Here is a 19,325-nt window from a genome sequence, read left to right on the forward strand (position 1 = left end):
TTATTCCCTCTCATTTTCCCCCTTTATCCGTTCAGAGCTTCACCTGTTTCTCTGCCTGAGAGTCAAAATGTGAAAATCCCATAAATCTAAAGGAATCATTAAAATCAGGGTAAGTTTTTCCCTGAGCTCTGGCTTGCAGGCCTCCTGCTGAGCTCAGCGGGATATAATCTATAACTAACTCTTCAGTTACTTCTATCTTACTATCCACCTCATTTATTTGTTGCCAACTTGCTGCAATAGTTTCTTTTAAAAAAGAGAACAGGCAAGAGGAAAATCAATTAACAGACTTCAAAATAAGAGCATTGCTATAAATATCTACTTATTTATAGTAATAAGTAGATATTTAGTAAGGAACCTGCAGGGTGAGGAAGCCTGTATGACCAAAACTTCAACACAGATGTCAAACTTTATTCAACTGAAAGTTTACAAAACAGTCAAGTTTAGAATTTATCTAAAAAATATTGGAAACTAAATGTTTTCAAAGTTAGCATAAACTAAATAGCGAGCAAAAAAAAGCTAATTTAGCTATTAGCACATTAGCATGTTAACCACACTGCTAACCACAGGTTTGGAAACGGAACCAACATGAAGAAGATGAACCCAAACAAAACGAAGCTTTCCTGCTGCTGAAGGGAACACGGGTCTGAAAAACAGTTTTAACTGGAACAACGTCACAGTGAGCTCATCCATCAGCTGCTGGATCCGTTTCAGGTCACAGGTGGAGATCCTGAAGATCTCTGGTGTCTGACATCACCTGGTTTAAAAACCCAGAACCTGAAGCTGCGATGAGCATCTGCTCACCGTCTGGAGCAGCTGGAGGTCTGAGCCTCTCACATGAACACCATTTTATGGTTTCTGTCATGTATGTAACAGTGTTTCGCTCAGAGCTGCACCCTGATGAAGTTTAATGTGTTTTATGAGCCAATAAAGGATTAAACGGCTCCAGTGGTTTAAACTCCTTCAGCCGCAGAAAGGAGCCGCAGAAAGGAGCATGGCCGTAAACTCTGAACGTTGCTCCTCCGTAAAAATGTGATCCAGCCGGTTATTAATTACTGGTCGTTAGTCTTAGCTGTCAGTTCTGAATGAAAACCATAAAAACTGGATTGTGCTGCGAGGCCAACCTGATACCAGAAACATTTACAGTTGAGCTTCCATGGAGGATCCAGAGGTTCTGATCCGGTCTGGATGAGGAGGAAGGAAAACCCTCATTCTGTATTCGGCTGTTTGTCGGCAGAGTGATACTTTGGTGTGATTACTGGGTTAGGGATCACCTACACGGGGATGATGGGATGTCTTCTAGAGTAGTTATTGTGGGGTATTTCACAGGTTACAGAGTCTTTTAATTATTTATAGTTTTATGTGATTACATGTTGGATGCTCATGATTCCAACAGAGAATGAATAAAGTTTTGGTATTTTGGTTCCTTCGGTTCGGACCAAGACCAGAGAGGGGGCTCTGCCCTTTTCCAACTCCAGCTCATGAATTCTTCACACTTTCTGCGAGTCGCTCCAATGAAAGCTGGACAGATGAAGACGTCATCTGCAAAAAGCAGACAGTTGTTCTGTTGGGTTGTTCTGGATCCAGTGACTGAGGTCAACCATGAGGGAGTCCGACTCTCACTGGAAACACGTACAAAATGTGGACCGAGCTCCGACACCGGCCTGCAGGAACCCAACTTCTACTGCCAAGGGGCCCGGCAGCCCAGGGACTCGGTCAAACGCCGTCTCCAGGTCCATAAAACACGTAGACTGCTTAGTTACAGGTGTCATAGAGCTTTGTGTAACTCCAGAGCAGATGGAGGAGCCGAGGCCGGGAGCCTGCAGGACGTTAGCGTAGCTTGGGAACCGATCAGGTAGCTTGCAGGTTTTCTTGCAGGATATTAACTGTAGACCTAGGAGTGCAGGGGACCTCTGGGGGTTCCTTGTAGGGTGTCTGCAGTGTTACAGGTTACATCCGGTATTTACCCGTCTGGGAACCGGGTCCCGCTGTAAACCCGGACCCTCGGATCCAGGCCTGGAGGACCAGCAACCTTTAGATGAGCCCCTGGTTCAACACACACAGTCAAATATCTGAATTATGTCTGAAAATGTTCTGATCGCACAGATCAGCAGCAGGCGCCTTGAGAAGGACTGTTTATTAGAAACAGCCTTTCTACTGAAACAAACGTTCTGTGTCCTGTTAACGTTCCAGCTGTGGAGCAGCCAGGAATCCGTCGGCCTCCAACATTCCCACCCACCTCAGGAACCATCCGACTCCTGGCAGAAGAGTCGGGTCGCTCCGGATCAACATGTTGGGGCCGAGCAACCAGAGCTTCCAGCATTATGAAACGTTTCTTTGCTGAGCTCTGTGAGGAGTTTCCATCCAACCTCCATCCGACCTCCACCTCGGATTCTGCTCCAGCTAAGAGTCAAACCCGGAGAGATGCTGAGCTTCTCCAGTCTGTGCAGAAGCAACCAGAACAGCTTCAGGTTCGCCGCTTGACGACGTGAAGCTCCAGGCTTCATCCTGCAGACGGTCCAGATCGAATCTCCTCAGCAGTTTTTAGAATTAATCCATTCAAGAATGTTTAGAAGAACTCCGAGGAAATCCTTAGGGCTCTCCTCCGGGTGGAGTTCACATGGACGGCAATCCGACTCCGACTGAGGAAGGAAAACGGAGACGGGAACGTTTCACTCGACTGAAGCAAAAAGGGAAACAAGCAGCAGCCAGAAAGACGATCCTAAACTTATATAACAGGAAAACATTCCAAACTGAATGATGGAGAAAACTGAAGTAAAATTGAAAAAATGTGCCTGAGTTACGAGACTTCATAACAGAGTTAAATAATTAACTCCAGTTATTTTTCACTCCTGCTGCATCCAGTTCTCAGGATCTCAGAAACCATCCGATTCGATAAACGGTGAATTTCTCCTGACTGACTGCATCACCAGCCTGGTCTGAACTCATCGAGGTTATTTACACAAAATACAATAAAATACAGAGTGAACTGTGATTATTTAAGCCGTTTTCACCCTGCAAGGAACGGAACGGGTTCACAGTAGGACCGACCGTGTTTTAATTAGAACTTCTGACCCGGTTCCAGCCGGTTCCACCCGGCTTGGGCCGGTTCCAGCCGGTTCCAGCTGGTTCCAGCCGGTTCCACCCGGCTCGGGCCGGTTCCACCCGGCATGGGCCGGTTCCAGTCGGTTCCAGCCGGTTCCACCCGGTTCCAGCCGGTTCCAGCCGGTTCCACCCGGTTCGGGCCGGTTCCAGCCGGTTCGGGCCGGTTCCAGCCGGTTCGGGCCGGTTCCAGTCGGCTCCTTGGAACCACAAGAGCTGTGGTTCCAATCGGGCCGGCCAAGCGGTGCTGCTTAGAATCAGCCGCTGATCGGGTCCAGCTGGCTCTCACTAAACTGTTCTTACTGTATTTTATAAAAAGTGCCCTTTTTAATATTTTATTATCATTATTATTTTTAATTAGCGATGAATCCCCTCAGCGTTCTGCTGTCACCTGGTCCCGTGATGACGTCATGTTTTCCTCCTTACTGATCGAGTTCAGAATGAGCTGATCGGTTTTCCGCTGCATCTCTGAGGAAAAGATGCTGCTGCATCGAAACCATGTTCAGCTTCAAAATAATGACGTCAGCTTCAGATTCGATGCCCTCAGTTATATGCAAACACAACCGGGCTGCAGTCCGGGTGGAACCGGACCGAACCGGACCGAAGCGGGCCGAAGCGGGCCGGTCCGGTCCGGTTCGGTCCTTGCAGTGCGAAAACGGCTTTACAATGCCTGACAGGCAAAACGGGCAGCAAACGGCCAAACGCAACACAAAAATGCTGCAACCAGGAATTAAATGGAGCAAAAAGGAAAATACTGCAAACTGAAAACGTCAGTCCTCCAGACCACCAGGGGGAGTCATCCTGGACCAGAGCGTCTGGTTCTGCTGAGCGTCAGTCGGGTCTGCAGTTGAGCCTTTGAATTTGTCGGACGCCGTAAATATTGAACCGGCCTCTGACAGCAGCTAGCCGTTAGCCGTTAGCCGTTAGCCGTTAGCGACACCGAGGCCCAAAGTCTCCAGACCACAGTTGGATGATCCGTCCTGTCATTCCACACTCCGGCCAGCAGGTGGAGCCACACAGCCAGCTCCGTCTACCTGGAGTGTACCTGCAGGAGCTCAGCACGTTTCCATGGTTACAGACGAGCTCAAGGGGAAGTATTCATCATCCTCCACATTTTTCTCCAGGTTTCTGGTAAATGTGACAGAAAACCTTCTTTTCTTAAATGAAATAAATTAATCAATAATTAATTAATTAAAAACTCATTTTTAAAAACATATTCAGGTTTTACTTTTATATTAGTTTGTTTCTCAAAGGTTTAGTGAACCTGTGAGGGGTGAAAACTTGCTGCTTTAATGAACACATGGAAACATTTTGCTCTGGTGACCAAAGTTTGTTTTCCAGCTTCAAGCTGTGAGATCAGAGGCGGCCCAGCTGGACCCGAGGCCCGGTTCTGTTCAGGAAGCGTCTGCTCCTCCTCCCTCTGAGTCACACGGTCTCCTCTGCAGAGATCAGAGACGTGGACCGGACCGGACCGGACCAGTTGCAGAGGCCCTCTGCTCTGCAGCCTTTCCTCCGACGTCGTTTCGTGCCGCAGACTTCCTGTGCCCGTTTGTGGTCGGCTGAATGATGGGATCCGAGCTGCTCTCGGTCCGAGTCGTCCTCTGAGGGAAACCCGACCAGAACCTGAACCCAAACACAGCTTCCTCCCAGACTCAGCAGAACCAGGGTCGCGGTTCCACCGGGAGTCGGTTTGGTTGCTCGCCTTTTAAGGCCCGATCGCCGGTTCTGTTCAGGGTTTGGGTCTCTGGGGGGTTTCAGGCCCGGTTCTCACGGTTTCTCCGTTCTGGATTGATGATCCGGATGTGCTGAGTCACGTCGCCCACTCAGGACTGGACTCATTTAACTAAACCAGGTAATTCTTCACATGACCCGACCCGACCATCCGCTCCGTCTGGCTGCAGCCAGAGGAACTTCATGCTTTTACTAGGCCGTTTCATCACCAGGTGAAACAACTGATCAAGATGCTGCGTTTAGCGGCCGCAGTGTCTCATGGACACAGGACAGTAGGACCAAAATGTCTCCCCCTGGAGGCCAAGCGAGGTCACAGCTTGTCTGTAAATCCTCACAAGCAAAACATTCATGTGCAGAAAATCAAACGGAAGAAACTGGAGAGTCTGGATGTTTTCCAGCCATCCGAGTGACGGACGAGTCTAGGGCTGTTGTAAACGATTATTTTAGTAATCCAGTAATCTATAGATTTTTCTTAGGATTAATCGAGTAATCGGATTAAAACAATTATGAAATAAAATATTGGTAAATCTTCCATAACACCAGTGTTACTATCGGATATCAACATCAGTCTATTTTTTCCACCTTTGAGCTTCCCTACCAGTTACTGTTTTGTAGACCGGGGGAGCAACACGGGATATTTACGGCTCCTCCGTTCAGAAACTCATCTACCAGCCATGTTCCGCCTCCCGTTTGTTCAGACCGGGATGATATAAGTTTATTGTGCGGTTCGTCCGTAAAGCTGCTCTTACCTGTAAGCATCAACCCTCAGCCGCCCGCCGTGTTCAGTCTCTCCGCTCACCTGTAGAAATCCTCCTCAGCTTCTTCCCGCCGTTCAACCAGCAGCTCCGGAGCAGAAAGGCTGCCGGACTCCCGGCATCGCGCCGGTCATTTTAAGGATGTTTATTGGTCCCACAAAAACGATGAAAACCCGGAATTATCACCAATCAGTAAAATCCCCGCGGGCCGAACTCGAAGATTGGACGTTATGCCGCTAACACGTAGCTTCCGTCAACAACTCAGAGGCGGAAGTCAGAGCTCCGCGCAACGCAGATAATGTTCCAGCTGAAACACGGTGCGCTAAATGATAAAACATAAATTAACGAAGCTTCGAGGCAGGTCAATTTTCCTCGAGGAATTTTAATAATCGAGGTACTCAAATCACTCGAGGAATCGTTTCAGCCCTAGACCAGTCTAGCAGGACTCATTGTTAGTAGTATTAGTAGTAGTATTGTCGTTGTCGCTGCTGCTCACCTTATTAAATTTCTTGGCCAGTGTCCGTAACGACTGGCTTAGTTTGGGCTCAGTGCAGTCCAGGCTGCTGACCTTCATCTCCTCACAGAGGACACTCAGCTCGTCGGCGAAGCATCTCAAGGCGGCGGCGGGACATTTCTGCTGGAAGAGAACAAGACTCAGCAGACAGAAAGCTCAGCCTCAGTCGGCTGCAGAACCCAACAGAACCCAACAGAACCCGGCGCTGCTCAGGTCTGGAGCTGCCAGGCTGCTGCATCCATGATGGCTGCCAGCAGTCGTCACCATGGAGACCGACTGAAACCGTCGGGCCAACGTACAGCGCTGACCTCAGCGTAAAAACCAGGGAGCACACGGCGGGCGTCCATGTTTTCCACCACTGTGACATCACATCCTGTAGCAGGAAGCAGCTGGAGAAGATGGCGGCTAATGAACCTTAACCCTAACTCAAAGTCTCTGGAGACCAAACATGTTCAGAGTAAACAAAGATGGCCGACGAGGAAGAAGAAACGAGACAAAGAGACCCAAAACCTGCACCTGTGACCTAGAGACTGGACCCTGGCTCTGACCTAGTGACCCCTGCGGGGCAGCAGCGCCCCCTGCTGGGCCAGGCGGGTACTGGATGGAGTCATTAAAACAGATTGCCTGTCTCAGAAATCCTTCCCGTCTGGAACAACTTTGTGGTTTTGAACAGAGCTGCAGCAGAATCCTCAACTTTCATGAACTCTGTGTTTGTCTGCAGCCTGTTGGGTGAAACTGTTTCGTTCTTTCAGACGCAGCAGCAGAGCGTGAAAACCCAAAGCTGCGATCAGACTCACTGATCCCAGTCCAGGTGTCCAGGAGTGAAGACGTGGAGCGCCGGCAGCCAGTCAAACCGCGCCGCCGCCGCCATGTGATTGTTCTGCACCGATAAGCTTCGCCTCTTCTGCTGCCAGCGGCGCTGATCTTGGCTTCTGCACTTTCCAAAGTGAGGAGCTGGAATTTGTTTATGTTCGGCAGTGAGAGACTTTCTGCTCTCTGCGAACTGGACCACCAAGAGAGAGAGCCAGGCTGAGTTATGAAGCAAGCTGCCGCTTTTCATCACACTCAGACACACAAGTTGAGAAAACTAGGAGGAAACGGCTCTGAACGTGGAACCGTTGATCCGCCGTGTCGGATCCTCAGACTGATGTGGTGAAGCTTCGCCGACTGAACGCTGCAGCCCTTCTGCAGATCTCTGGTCTTACTGAACGTCAGCATGTCATTTTTATTTAAGCAGGAAAATCTGAGATTAAAATCTGTTTCAACATCAACGATCACAAAAACCTACAGGCATCAAAACCCAGATCAGAAAGGAAGAGAACGAAACGCAGAACCAGGAAGAAAACGCAACGTGACATTAAAGCATCTAGAAAAATGATACCAAAGTGACTTTAAATAGACCATCTCCTTTAACTTGAAGTCTTTCTGCAGATGATTCCAATTTAAGGGAGAAAAAAACTGGAAGAATGTTTTAATCTTAGTGAAGAGGAAGAAGAAGAGGAGCAGATTTTAATGGTGACCCAGCAGGAGGCGCCGCAGACGGACTCACCTTGCAGTCGTCAACAGAAGGCGTGTAAAGGCTGAAGTCCATCTGTGGAGAAGCAAAACATTTATTTATAATTTAATAAATGCAAAATTAACCATTTTAAGGACCAAAGAAATGTGATTTCTGTCTCAGAGCTGCTCTGGTCCAGATTGACACATAATCGGGTCAGAACCGTTTTCCGTGATCGTAGGACTTATGAAAAATGAAAAGTCTGAGCCAGAAAGAGCAAAAGCTGGTCGTGTTGGGATTCACATGAGAACAGAACAGAACGGTTCTGCTGGGAGTTCTGCTGGTTGCTCTGGGCCAGCACCGGACAAAACGGCCAATAAAAACCCAGATTCAGAAAGTTCACATCGGCCGGTTCTGTCCGCTCCTATCAAACACATGAAGAAAGGACTGAAATATTTTGAAGGAGCAAAGATAAACATGAGCAGCAGATTGTGTTCAGTTTGACAGACGGAGGCTGAGAGGCATGAACACATGAGACGAGGTTTTTACTTCAGGGCTGAGGAATTATAAACCGATAAACTTCTTGAGTAAATCTGTTTCCTTTTCCAGCTTCGGTCGAAGGTCCTGATCTGATCCTGGAGACTCGGCCTGCTGGCGGGTCAGGAGGGGGACCTGGAACCTGGAGGGGAACCTGGAACCTGGAGGGAAACTTGGAGGGAAATGTGGAACCTGGAGGGGAACCTGGAACCTGGAGGGAAACCTGGAACCTGGAGGGAAACTTGGAGGGAAACCTGGAACCTGGAGGGAAACTTGGAGGGAAATGTGGAACCTGGAGGGAAACGTGGAACCTGGCGGGGAACCTGGAACCTGGAGGGGATCCTGGAACCTGGAGGGGATCCTGGAACCTGGAGGGAAACTTGGAACCTGGAGGGAAACCTGGAGGGAAACGTGGAACCTGGAGGGAAACGTGGAACCTGGAGGGGAACCTGGAACCTGGAGGGTAACCTGGAACCTGGAGGGAAACCTGGAGGAAAACGTGGAACCTGGAGGGGAACCTGGAACCTGGAGGGTAACCTGGAACCTGGAGGGAAACTTGGAACCTGGAGGGAAACCTGGAGGGAAACGTGGAACCTGGAGGGGAACCTGGAACCTGGAGGGGATCCTGGAACCTGGAGGGTAACCTGGAGGGAAACGTGGAACCTGGAGGGAAACGTGGAACCTGGAGGGAAACGTGGAACCTGGAGGGAAACGTGGAACCTGGAGGGGAACCTGGAACCTGGAGGGGATCCTGGAACCTGGAGGTTAACCTGGAACCTGGAGGGGATCCTGGAACCTGGAGGTGAACCTGGAACTGCAGCTAAAGATTTATGTTCTGTAATCGAAACCACAGTGAAAACATAAACTTTAACTCAGTTTTCCTCAGATGTGATTAGAAAACAGCACTAAAAATGAATCTGCCCTGCAGTATTTATGCAGCTGCAGCTTTAAACAGGGTTCATGTTGGAACTGTTGCCTGGACAGAAGCACAGAAATCCACAACTCGTCTTTCTGGGTGGATCTGCAGATCCGCCTCAAGTTCTGGATAAGAGTCGATGCCGTGAGGATAATCCTGTTGCTCCCCAAACAGACATCAGGCAGACGTGCAGCTGACCGCCAGTCTCCACTGTGACTCTCATCAAACCCACTTCAGCTCTGAATCATCTACTCTCTGACTCCAGATCTGCTCTCAGACCAGGTTACAGATAAACCAAACCTCTCCTCCTGCGTCCCTCGTTTCTGTCGCCCTGAACGTTTGTGGCCCGTGATGCTGATGTTACCTGTGGCTGTAGTTTGGAGAAGACAGCAGAGGAAGTGAAGGGAGACGTTCGGTCCATGTTGGAGCCATTAAAGTCGGAGCAAAAGGAACATTAAGGCATTTCATCGCTGGCCGAGATGCTGTGGCTCTGGGCAAACTGGTCTTAGGACCTGGACTCTTCTGGTAACCATGAGACAATCCTGATGTCAGTATCTCACCTGCAGGGGGCCGGTAGGCTTAGAACAACTTTATAGCTGAACCTGGATCCCAGAAGAGCCCAACATGTAAACACCCTACTGGATCCTGCTGGATCCCTCCAGAGTACCCAGAGGTATAAACATCCTACAGGAAACCGAACGGCTGGACTGCAGTACCTGTTGAGTACGTCCCAATTGACTCTGCTGTCCTACCATACCAAACGCTCTGTGGACCCCATGTCGCAGGAACCCTCAAGCTCTTCATCAGTGCTATGTAAAACTCTAAGTACCGTATTTTCCGGATTATAGAGCGCACCTACAAAGTTTTTTTTGTTTTTTAACCTGGAAATGTACATAAACCACTGGTCTCTCCGCCGCTCTCGTTTTTTTATTAGGACTCAGCCCTGCGTCTCCAGCGCTGAACCGTGGATTCGTTCACGCCGATCCGTTCAGGTCGAGCCGATCAGTTCACGCAGAGCCGATCCGTTCAGGTCGAGCCGATCAGTTCACGCAGAGCCGATCCGTTCAGGTCGAGCCGATCAGTTCACGCCGAGCCGATCCGTTCAGGCCGAGCCGATCCGTTCAGGCCGAGCCGATCCGTTCAGGCCGATCCGTTCAGGCCGATCCGTTCAGTTCACGCCGATCCGTTCACGCCGAGCCGATCCGTTCACGCCGAGCCGATCCGTTCACGCCGAGCCGATCCGTTCATGCCGAGCCGATCCGTTCATGCCGAGCCGATTCGTTCAGGCCGAGCCGATCCGTTCATGCCGAGCCGATCCGTTCATGCCGAGTCGATCCGTTCATGCCGAGCCGATTCGTTCAGGCCGAGTCGATCCGTTCATGCCGAGCCGATTCGTTCAGGCCGAGTTGATCCGTTCATGCCGAGTCGATCCGTTCAGGCCGAGCCGATCCGTTCATGCCGAGCCGATCCGTTCATGCCGAGTCGATCCGTTCATGCCGAGCCGATTCGTTCAGGCCGAGCCGATCCGTTCACGCCGAGCCGATCCGTTCACGCCGAGCCGATCCGTTCATGCCGAGCCGATTCGTTCAGGCCGAGCCGATCCGTTCACGCCGAGCCGATCCGTTCACGCCGAGCCGATCCGTTCACGCCGAGCCGATTCGTTCAGGCCGAGCCGATCCGTTCAGTTCACGCCGATCCGTTCAGGCCGAGCCGATCCGTTCACGCCGAGCCGCTAGCATCTGCTTGTTCTAAATAAAAATCAGCGTTTTCTTCTTCCATGTTTGACTTCCATTGATTCACTTCCTGCTACAGAGCCCCCTGGTGGTTGAAGAAAAATCCACAGAAAAGCCGCACCAGGCTACAAGCTGCTGCTTTTCTCCCTCTCGTTGGACCATGCGGAAAACACGGTACTTTATATACGCCCATCAGTGCCTCTGACCAGACAGACTGACAGACACTCTAAAAGTCTCCTTCATCACCTTTAGGCATCCTGTGTTGCTTCTGTTTGATGTTTTAGATTCAGGATTTTAAGCCAATCATGTTCTTTTTTGTTTAATCTCCTGTTGTCTACAGAGCCAGTCTGGTCTTTATTTCCATGCTTCTTCATATTTTCTGAATACATTTGCAGTAAAAACATAACCACCTCCTGCAGCTTTTTGGTTTCTTTGATCCGAAGTTTGATTTAGAGATCATGAAACAAAGACACCAAGATCAAAACAGAAAATGACACAAGTCTGGAGGAAACGTCTCATAATGACAGACGGGATTTGTACAACTAATCCACAGGGTTTATCCAGATTCCAGCATTTGAACAATTAAAAGCTAAAGTCCTTTGAACCACAAGCAGCTAACGGCTGGGATGTCACTGGGGAAACGTCAAATTTATGTAACGTGTCTGGAAACAGCTGAGGTTGACCAAGAAGCATTTACATCAACATTTTGCCTGGAGATGAGCAGTGGAGAGAACCGCTAGCTAAACGACCGGCTGTGCTAACCCTAAAGCACCAATCATAAACTCTACACCTACAAACTATTTAATACTGAAGCATTTAATTCTTCCATATTGCTACTCAACATGTATCAAAGGTACAACATGTGCTCTATCGCCCCCTACAGCTTCAAATAGCGTACACAAATGAGCAAGAAGTGATTCTTTGGAGCAGACCTTCACCCATGGCTTCAGTTTCACAGTTTTTGAGTTTTGCTAACGGTTTTCAGCCTAACTGACCGCAGTAGGGCTTCGGTCAGAAAGCAAGCAGGACTTCAGGAGATTTTAAACCTGAAAAGGTCTAAACTAAAAGTTTACGAAACAGCCACGTATATTAGCACGTTAGCATTCATTTGGGACAATTACTTTAGGGGAAGCTAAGAGCTAAATGTTTTCAAAGTTAGAAAAAATGCTAATTAGCTTATTAGCAGAAGCCGACTGATCACTGGAGATGGAAATGTTGGATCTCCTTGGTTGGATCCCATCGCTTAGGCCTCCTATTAAGGTCACCTTTGCTGCCCTTTGACCCCAGTCCACCAGTTTATAGGTGTGCTGTCACAGCGCCTCCTTGCGGAGAATCTTCAGTCCTGCCAAACGTTTCATGTTTACTGAAGGCTGTGATCCAGGATCAGTTGTTCATTCATAGAAAGTTAAAACTTCAGGCCTGGTCAGGCAGCAGAACCCGAAGGACCTCTGGTCCCCCAGAGGAGCGATGGGTCGGCTCACAGGGAGCATCAGAGTGATTGATGCTTCAGTCAGGAGGAGAGGAAACCGTCGGCGGTATTTTCACTGCCGTCTCCCCTCAGGCTGTTTCTTAGATCGCAGTGGAAACGTGTCTCTGCATGCGGCTCATCGGCACCAACCAGCTCAGAAGAGCCGCTCAGATTCCTGCTTCAGATAAAACATAAACCTGAACACGTCCAAACCCGTCCGGCAGATTGGTGACGATTATTCGATTTGTGCCAGAAGTCAGTTTGCTCCGGTTTCTCAATCAATATCAGAACATGGGAAAGACGAGAACCTCATAGTTACCACGTAAAACTGAAGACACTGAGCAAAACACCAAATTCCACCAGTTTGAGCACAAAGCGGAGTGTATGCATACATATCTGACAGGGCTCTCTGCCTGGGGAGACATCTAATGACGGGCGGCACAAGAGGTTGGAAGAAACATTATTTCATTTGCAGCCAAGAGAAGTTTTTATATCTTGAGTCGACGGCCGTGTTCTGAGTTTTGCCTCCACTTGTTCAGAACAGCAGACGGAGGATTGTTCTGAAAGGGTTAGGGTAGGGGTAGGGTTAGGAAACCTCAGGTTAGGAAACCTCAGGCCTTTTCTGAAACGATTCTCCGTCATGTCATTACAAAATAAACATCCATCTTGGGATTCGTTGAACACGCAGCATGTTGGAGCAGATCTGCTCTTCATTTCTTTGGTGACAGGTTGGATGGTTTTCCCCTCTGGTTGTAGTTTTATGCAGCATTTTTATTATATTTTGTTTTTACCCCTAGCAGCAGCTGATTAGCATCTCAAAAGATACCTGAACTTTGACCCCAGAGGAGTTAAAAGGAGGCTTCACGGATGAAAGCTAATCCCCTACTCCAACGTCTCTCAGTCAGATCTGACCAACTTTCTACTGCAAATATCTCAGCAGTCCTGAAATGAGACAAAACCAACTTAAGGAGAAGTTGAATATCTGGCTGAAGGTGGAATAACCTGAAGAGACGAGTTAGAACATTTAACACGCGTTTCGATAAAGATGTTTGAGTTTCAGATGAAAACCTTTGGACTCTGAGCCGCACCGAGCTGCAGTGCCTCCAGCAGCCACTAGGGGCCAGACATGAACCCTCCATGATGGCCTCGGCCCAAACGGACCGTTCTTCTCGGTTCTGAACATGTTTCTGTTGGTGAAAGAGTTTTCTGGGTTTTGTTAGGGGCATGCCATAGCAATGCATAAGGAGAGCAGTACTGACTTGCGAAGCAAGTCAGTACTGCCTCCATGCATTGCATGGCAGGCACCTATTGTTCTACACCCAATAGAACGCCTCTTTATTAGGGGCATGCCATAGCAATGCATAAGGAGAGCAGTACTGACTTGCGAAGCAAGTCAGTACTGCCTCCATGCATTGCATGGCAGGCACCTATTGTTCTACACCCAATAGAACGTCTCTTTATTTATTTATATATATCTTTATTTTTCTTCCATTACCGTTAATGCGGCTCGTACCGCTGCGTGCCCACCCACAAAAGTGGTATCAAATCGTGCGGCTCGATGCCGAGAAGGGAGCTATTACTTTTATTGGGGATTGGAGTTAAAATGATTACATAAATTAATAAAAACGAAAAAATTTGAGATTTTGTGTCTCACAGAATCAGTAATCTTTCTCTATGAAACACACACACAGGACTGTTTATGGCTGACTCAAAAACCCTTTTTAAATCCCCCTCACAGGCATAAATATCGCCCTATTGGTCTGAAAGTTGGTCATAACATAGATACACATGCCTGCTCATGTACAATGTTTACAAAAATTTGCTAGGGCTTATGCTTTTTGTCAGGGTCCTTCAGACTGACGCCTGGTGTCTCCCAAGTATAGAAACTGTGTCTGAAGAGGATTTTCCCGCTCTTTGGCTCTCACAGCTGCAGGGGATTAATTACCATAGCAACAGAAGAACAGAGTGTCTGGAACTGCAGCTCCCCAGGACTGCACTGTAGGGTTTACTGGTATTTACAACTTCTTGTGTTTTCAGCATTATACTACTGATTCAAGACTATAACCATTACACATATGTCCCCCCATGTTAAAATCTGACATAAATAAGAATAAATAGTTGATTAAAAGTCTATGGACAGAAAATAACGTCGCTGCTCCTTTAAGGAACCAGCGGCATAGACGCGGCGCCTGGGTGATGCTACAGATCACAAACCTGACAGAGAGCAGAAGAGGATTCGTAGGAAAAGAGCGGTGATGAACGGAAAAGCTTAATATAGTTGAGAAAACATAAATTACCTGGTCGAAAACTGACTGGGATTTAATGAGAACTAAGTTACATCGGTTTTGGTGAGTTTTGTGTTTATTTTCTTACATTTTTACCGTGTTATACTTTTCCTTTTAGCAGAGAGCTAAGGCTAAAAACGTAGCCGTTTGCAAGGAAATACTCCGTCATAAACTGTTATTAGGTTAGTATATAAACTGTTATCCGGGTAATATATTGGGTTTATGAAGAATTTATTTGAATAATTTCAGGATTTAAAAAGACTTTTGTCGTGTTTGTGACCTGTTACACAGGTCAGGTTTTTTTTTGGTTGGAAGCTTGGTCGGAGCAAGGATTGGTCTGCCATGTGTGACGTAAGTAATGACAGACAACATGCTACTGATGCTCCAATAGCATTCAGGCTCATTTTAGCTTATGCAACATACTAAAATGAGCAAAAATGCTCATACTACCGTACGAGTACAGCTTAAGAAAACATGCTTCTGACTCCCCGCAGGTTATTGACTACACTGAAGCTTTCTTAAGCATGATTGCTAATTTTTACCATCGGAACGCTTTATTAAAAATCCGACGGCCACACTTTGGCATGCCCCTTTAAAATTTCTGCAGGAATTTTCTAGTTATTATATATTTATTCTTCCGTCACCGTTAATGCGGCTCGTACCGCTGCGTGCCCACCCACAAAAGTGGTATCAAAACGTGCGGCTCGTACCCGAGAAGGGAGCTATTACTTTTATTGGGGATTGGAGTTAAAATGATTACATAAATTAATAAAAACGAAAAAATTTGAGATTTTGTGTCTCACAGAATCAGTAATCTTTCTCTATGAAACACACACACAGGACTGTTTATGGCTGACTCAAAAACCCTTTTTAAATCCCCCTCACAGGCATAAATATCGCCCTATTGGTCTGAAAGTTGGTCATAACATAGATACACATGCCTGCTCATGTACAATGTTTACAAAAATTTGCTAGGGCTTATGCTTTTTGTCAGGGTCCTTCAGACTGACGCCTGGTGTCTCCCAAGTATAGAAACTGTGTCTGAAGAGGATTTTCCCGCTCTTTGGCTCTCACAGCTGCAGGGGATTAATTACCATAGCAACAGAAGAACAGAGTGTCTGGAACTGCAGCTCCCCAGGACTGCACTGTAGGGTTTACTGGTATTTACAACTTCTTGTGTTTTCAGCATTATACTACTGATTCAAGACTATAACCATTACACATATGTCCCCCCATGTTAAAATCTGACATAAATAAGAATAAATAGTTGATTAAAAGTCTGTGGACAGAAAATAACGTCGCTGCTCCTTTAAGGAACCAGCGGCACAGACGCGGCGCCTGGGTGATGCTACAGATCACAAACCTGACAGAGAGCAGAAGAGGATTCGTAGGAAAAGAGCGGTGATGAACGGAAACGCTTAATATAGTTGAGAAAACATAAATTACCTGGTCGAAAACTGACTGGGATTTAATGAGAACTAAGTTACATCGGTTTTGGTGAGTTTTGTGTTTATTTTCTTACATTTTCATCGTGTTGTACTTTTCCTTTTAGCAGAGAGCTAAGGCTAAAAACGTAGCCGTTTGCAAGGAAATACTCCGTCATAAACTGTTATCAGGTTAATATATAAACTGTTATCCGGGTAATATATTGGGTTTATGAAGAATTTATTTGAATAATTTCAGGATTTAAAAAGACTTTTGTCGTGTTTGTGACCTGTTACACAGGTCAGGTTTTTTGGTTGGTTGGAAGCTTGGTCGGAGCAAGGATTGGTCTGCCATGTGTGACGCAAGTAATGACAGACAACATGCTACTGATGCAATAGCTTTCATGCTATTGTTAGCATTTTGGCTCATTTTAGCTTATGCAACATACTAAAATGAGCAAAAATGCTCATACTACCGTACGAGTACAGCTTAAGAAAACATGCTTCTGACTCCCCGCAGGTTATTGACCACACTGAAGCTTTCTTAAGCATGATTGCTTAATGCTAATTTTTAACATCATAACGCTGCGTCAAAGCCGACGGGCACACTTTGGCATGCCCCTTTAAAATTTCTGCAGGAATTTTCTAGTTTCATTTTGCAGTTTTCCTGACCGTCCAGCTGGGTGTGGATGGATCCACTTGTTAAGGAACGACCCGGTTGGGTCCGGTTGGCCTCAGCAGAACTTTGCTCCGCTCTGCTGTCACTCATTTACCCGAGTGCAGCTCTAAAGATGAGCAGCTGATAAATTACAGACCCAAGAGAAACATAAACCTGCAGAACTCTGCGGCCCGGTTCCGAGTCTCACCTGCGTTGGCAGCGAGTTGTTGAGCGATTCCACCTTGTTGATCCGGCCCAGAGAGCAGAGCTCCCTCCTGCGGGTCGGCGCCGTCGGGGCCGGCGCCGCCAGCAGACACACAGAACACAGGAACACAGTCGCCAGAGCTGGACCGGCTCTCAGCATGGCCCGAGCAGCAGAACCATCATCTGACGCTGCTGCAGCCTCTGCTCCACATCCTGGGCCGGCGCCGGGCCCGGCCGGGACCAGAACCCCGCAGGACGTCCTACTGGGTCCCGAGCCCCGCAGGACCCAGACTGAACCGCTCCGACTGGTCCCACTGGTTGACCAGTTCAATCCCAGGACAGCTGGCAGGCGTCCAGTCAGGACCGACTGGGTTCTGTCAGGGGAACCTCACACGGGTCAAACGGGTCAAACGGGTCGGTCCGACTCACTCCAGAACCTTCAGCCTCATCCCTCCAGAAAAACCCAGGTTTTGTTCCAGGCTTATATGGAACATCAAGGAAGTCTGCATGTCCAGATGTCTCCTGTCCTCTGCTGTCTCCTGTCCTCTGCTGTCTCCTGTCTGTCCTCTGCTGTCTCCTGTCCTCTGCTGTCTCCTGTCTGTCCTCTGGTGTCTCCTGTCCTCTGATGTCTCCTGTCTGTCCTCTGGTGTCTCCTGTCCTCTGATGTCTCCTGTCTGTCCTCTGGTGTCTCCTGTCTGTCCTCTGGTGTCTCCTGTCCTCCAAACAGAGGAATGTCTGCAGCCGGAGACAAACGTTCTCCTGGAAGCTTTCGTCCCGTTTCACTCCGTCACTTTTCCTTCTCGCTTTGTAGTTTTACTTTCTCACTCCTCCCACTTTCTCTCCTCCTCCTCCTCCTCCTCCTCCTCCTCCTCCTCCTCCTCCTCCTCCTCCTCCTCCTCCTCCTCCTCCTCCTCCTCCATCTCCATTAATAGTCTCTTATGTAATCTCCCATCTATTTTCTTCCAAGTTTCCATTGAAAAGCTGTTTTTTCTCTCCACTCTGCTGATCAACAGATTTCTCTTTTTTTTTCTCTTTTTTTAAATAAAGCATTAAAATAGTTAGTTGTTCTGTCAAACACTCAGGAAAGTCCAAACAGTAACGGCCGGCCCAGATGGGTTCTGTTCATGTGTCATTTGTTGCCGCTAACTCTGCACAACTGACCCCATTTGACCCGGTTTGACCCCATTTGATCCGGTTTGACCCCATTTGACCCGATTTGACCCCGTTTGATCCCATTTGACCCCGTTTGACCCCGTTTGACCCCATTTGATCCGGTTTGACCCCATTTGACCCGATTTGACCCCGTTTGATCCCATTTGACCCCGTTTGACCCCATTTGACCCCGTTTGACCCCATTTGATCCGGTTTGACCCCATTTGACCCGATTTGACCCCATGTGACCCGGTTTGATCCCATTTGACCCGGTTTGACCCTTTGCAGCTTCGTCACGTAACCATCCGAGGCGCCAGGACGGAAAAACTGAAATCCTGTCTGTGTTCATGGCTTCTCCTTGTTCGGGTTAATCTGTCTGTGAACGTCGCTGTCCTGGTTGGGCTCAGAGATCTAAGCTGAGAAACCGACCAGAACCTCCTCCCTGCTGACGAGTGGATCAAAATGACCGACTTTTCCTGAATTCACACCACATGATTCATGTCACTGTGTCAGAAACAGCGTTTAAACCGGAGCACATTAAAAACGGACAGAAGACGAGACGCTAACCAGCTGTTTCCATACGGGCTACATGGCGGCGCTCCGTCTCCATGGTTACCAACGGTTACGCGCTACGTTCTCCGTAACGCGGCATTTGGTATCGTTCTAATCATCATGAAGTAAATAAAGTTAATCTTCTTACCCTGTAAAAAGCGCTGGCTGCATATCTGGGATTGCTGCCAGTCATCATGATTCCCGGCTGATGTCCATGTCCCGCATCTCGTTTGGTTTCCGGTTTCCATCCTCGTCTGTCTGTGCGGCGAACCGCGCAGCATCCTGTCTGTCTGTCTGTCTGTCTGTCTGTCACCATAAGGTGACATCAACTGGCTGAAGCCATACTGGGCTACAGAGGCCGGTTTTTGGACCGACTTTAAAGGAGCTCGTTGGTTGTTTTGATGGCCGTCGTGACGAAGCGGGCGGAGTTCTGACGTCGCGTGCAAAAGGTCGTTGCTATGACGTCATTATGGAACCCAACAGAACCCAGTGGAACAGGAACAACTGTTACAAGATGAAACTCATTAGCGGCTAAATTAGCAATCATTAGCTTAGCGACAAAATAATACAGGCCGTCATCAGCATATAGAGTTCAGCGTTTGGTCCAACGATGATGATGATGATGAAGGCTCCTAGTCTTTTTCACACAGAATCACGTCCACAGGTTAAAGGTCACAGAACAGGGTCAGACTCAGTAACACGGATCTGCTGTAGATGCTAGCATGAGCTGTTTCTATGTTCATTTTTCTACATGACTCAGTTTGAAGCTGAACTGTTAGTTTTGAACAGTGAGGCCCAAACG

At 48.1% G+C, this 19,325-nt stretch overlaps 1 protein-coding gene across 4 annotated transcripts; it reads right to left on the reverse strand.

Annotated features, from left to right (window-relative positions):
- Positions 1-387: 387 nt before the first annotated feature.
- il15l (interleukin 15, like) lies at positions 388-18,768 on the reverse strand. 4 transcript variants are annotated; one of them, XM_081614149.1, is made up of 4 exons: positions 18,672-18,768; positions 7,649-7,690; positions 6,082-6,219; positions 388-2,639 (listed from the first exon to the last, which is right to left on the reverse strand). In XM_081614149.1, the coding sequence occupies exons 1-4, from the start codon at positions 18,717-18,719 to the stop codon at positions 2,532-2,534; spliced, it is 336 nt and encodes a 111-aa protein (XP_081470275.1). In that variant the 5' UTR covers positions 18,720-18,768; the 3' UTR covers positions 388-2,531. The 4 variants fall into 4 exon arrangements, with proteins under 4 accessions (XP_081470275.1, XP_081470274.1, XP_081470272.1 ...); XM_081614148.1 differs by having other exon boundaries at positions 6,082-6,222; XM_081614146.1 differs by lacking the exon at positions 18,672-18,768 and adding an exon at positions 16,824-17,632 and having other exon boundaries at positions 6,082-6,222.
- Between the last annotated feature and the right edge of the window lie 557 nt (positions 18,769-19,325).

Source organism: Poecilia reticulata, chromosome 13, assembly GCF_904066995.2.
Source record: "Poecilia reticulata chromosome 13, P_reticulata-male-v2, whole genome shotgun sequence".
Taxonomy (NCBI): domain Eukaryota; kingdom Metazoa; phylum Chordata; class Actinopteri; order Cyprinodontiformes; family Poeciliidae; genus Poecilia; species Poecilia reticulata.

What these genes read in the sequence shown, in the direction of transcription:
- il15l (XM_081614146.1), bottom strand. Translation starts at nt 16,979, where the DNA reads ATGCTGAGAGCCGGTCCAGCTCTGGCGACTGTGTTCCTGTGTTCTGTG. An exon ending in ACAACTCGCTGCCAACGCAG is followed by an intron (nt 7,691 to 16,823) that starts GTGAGACTCGGA and finishes GCTTCTCCACAG; the next exon opens with ATGGACTTCAGCCTTTACAC. An exon ending in CTTCTGTTGACGACTGCAAG is followed by an intron (nt 6,223 to 7,648) that starts GTGAGTCCGTCT and finishes GTTCTCTTCCAG; the next exon opens with CAGAAATGTCCCGCCGCCGC.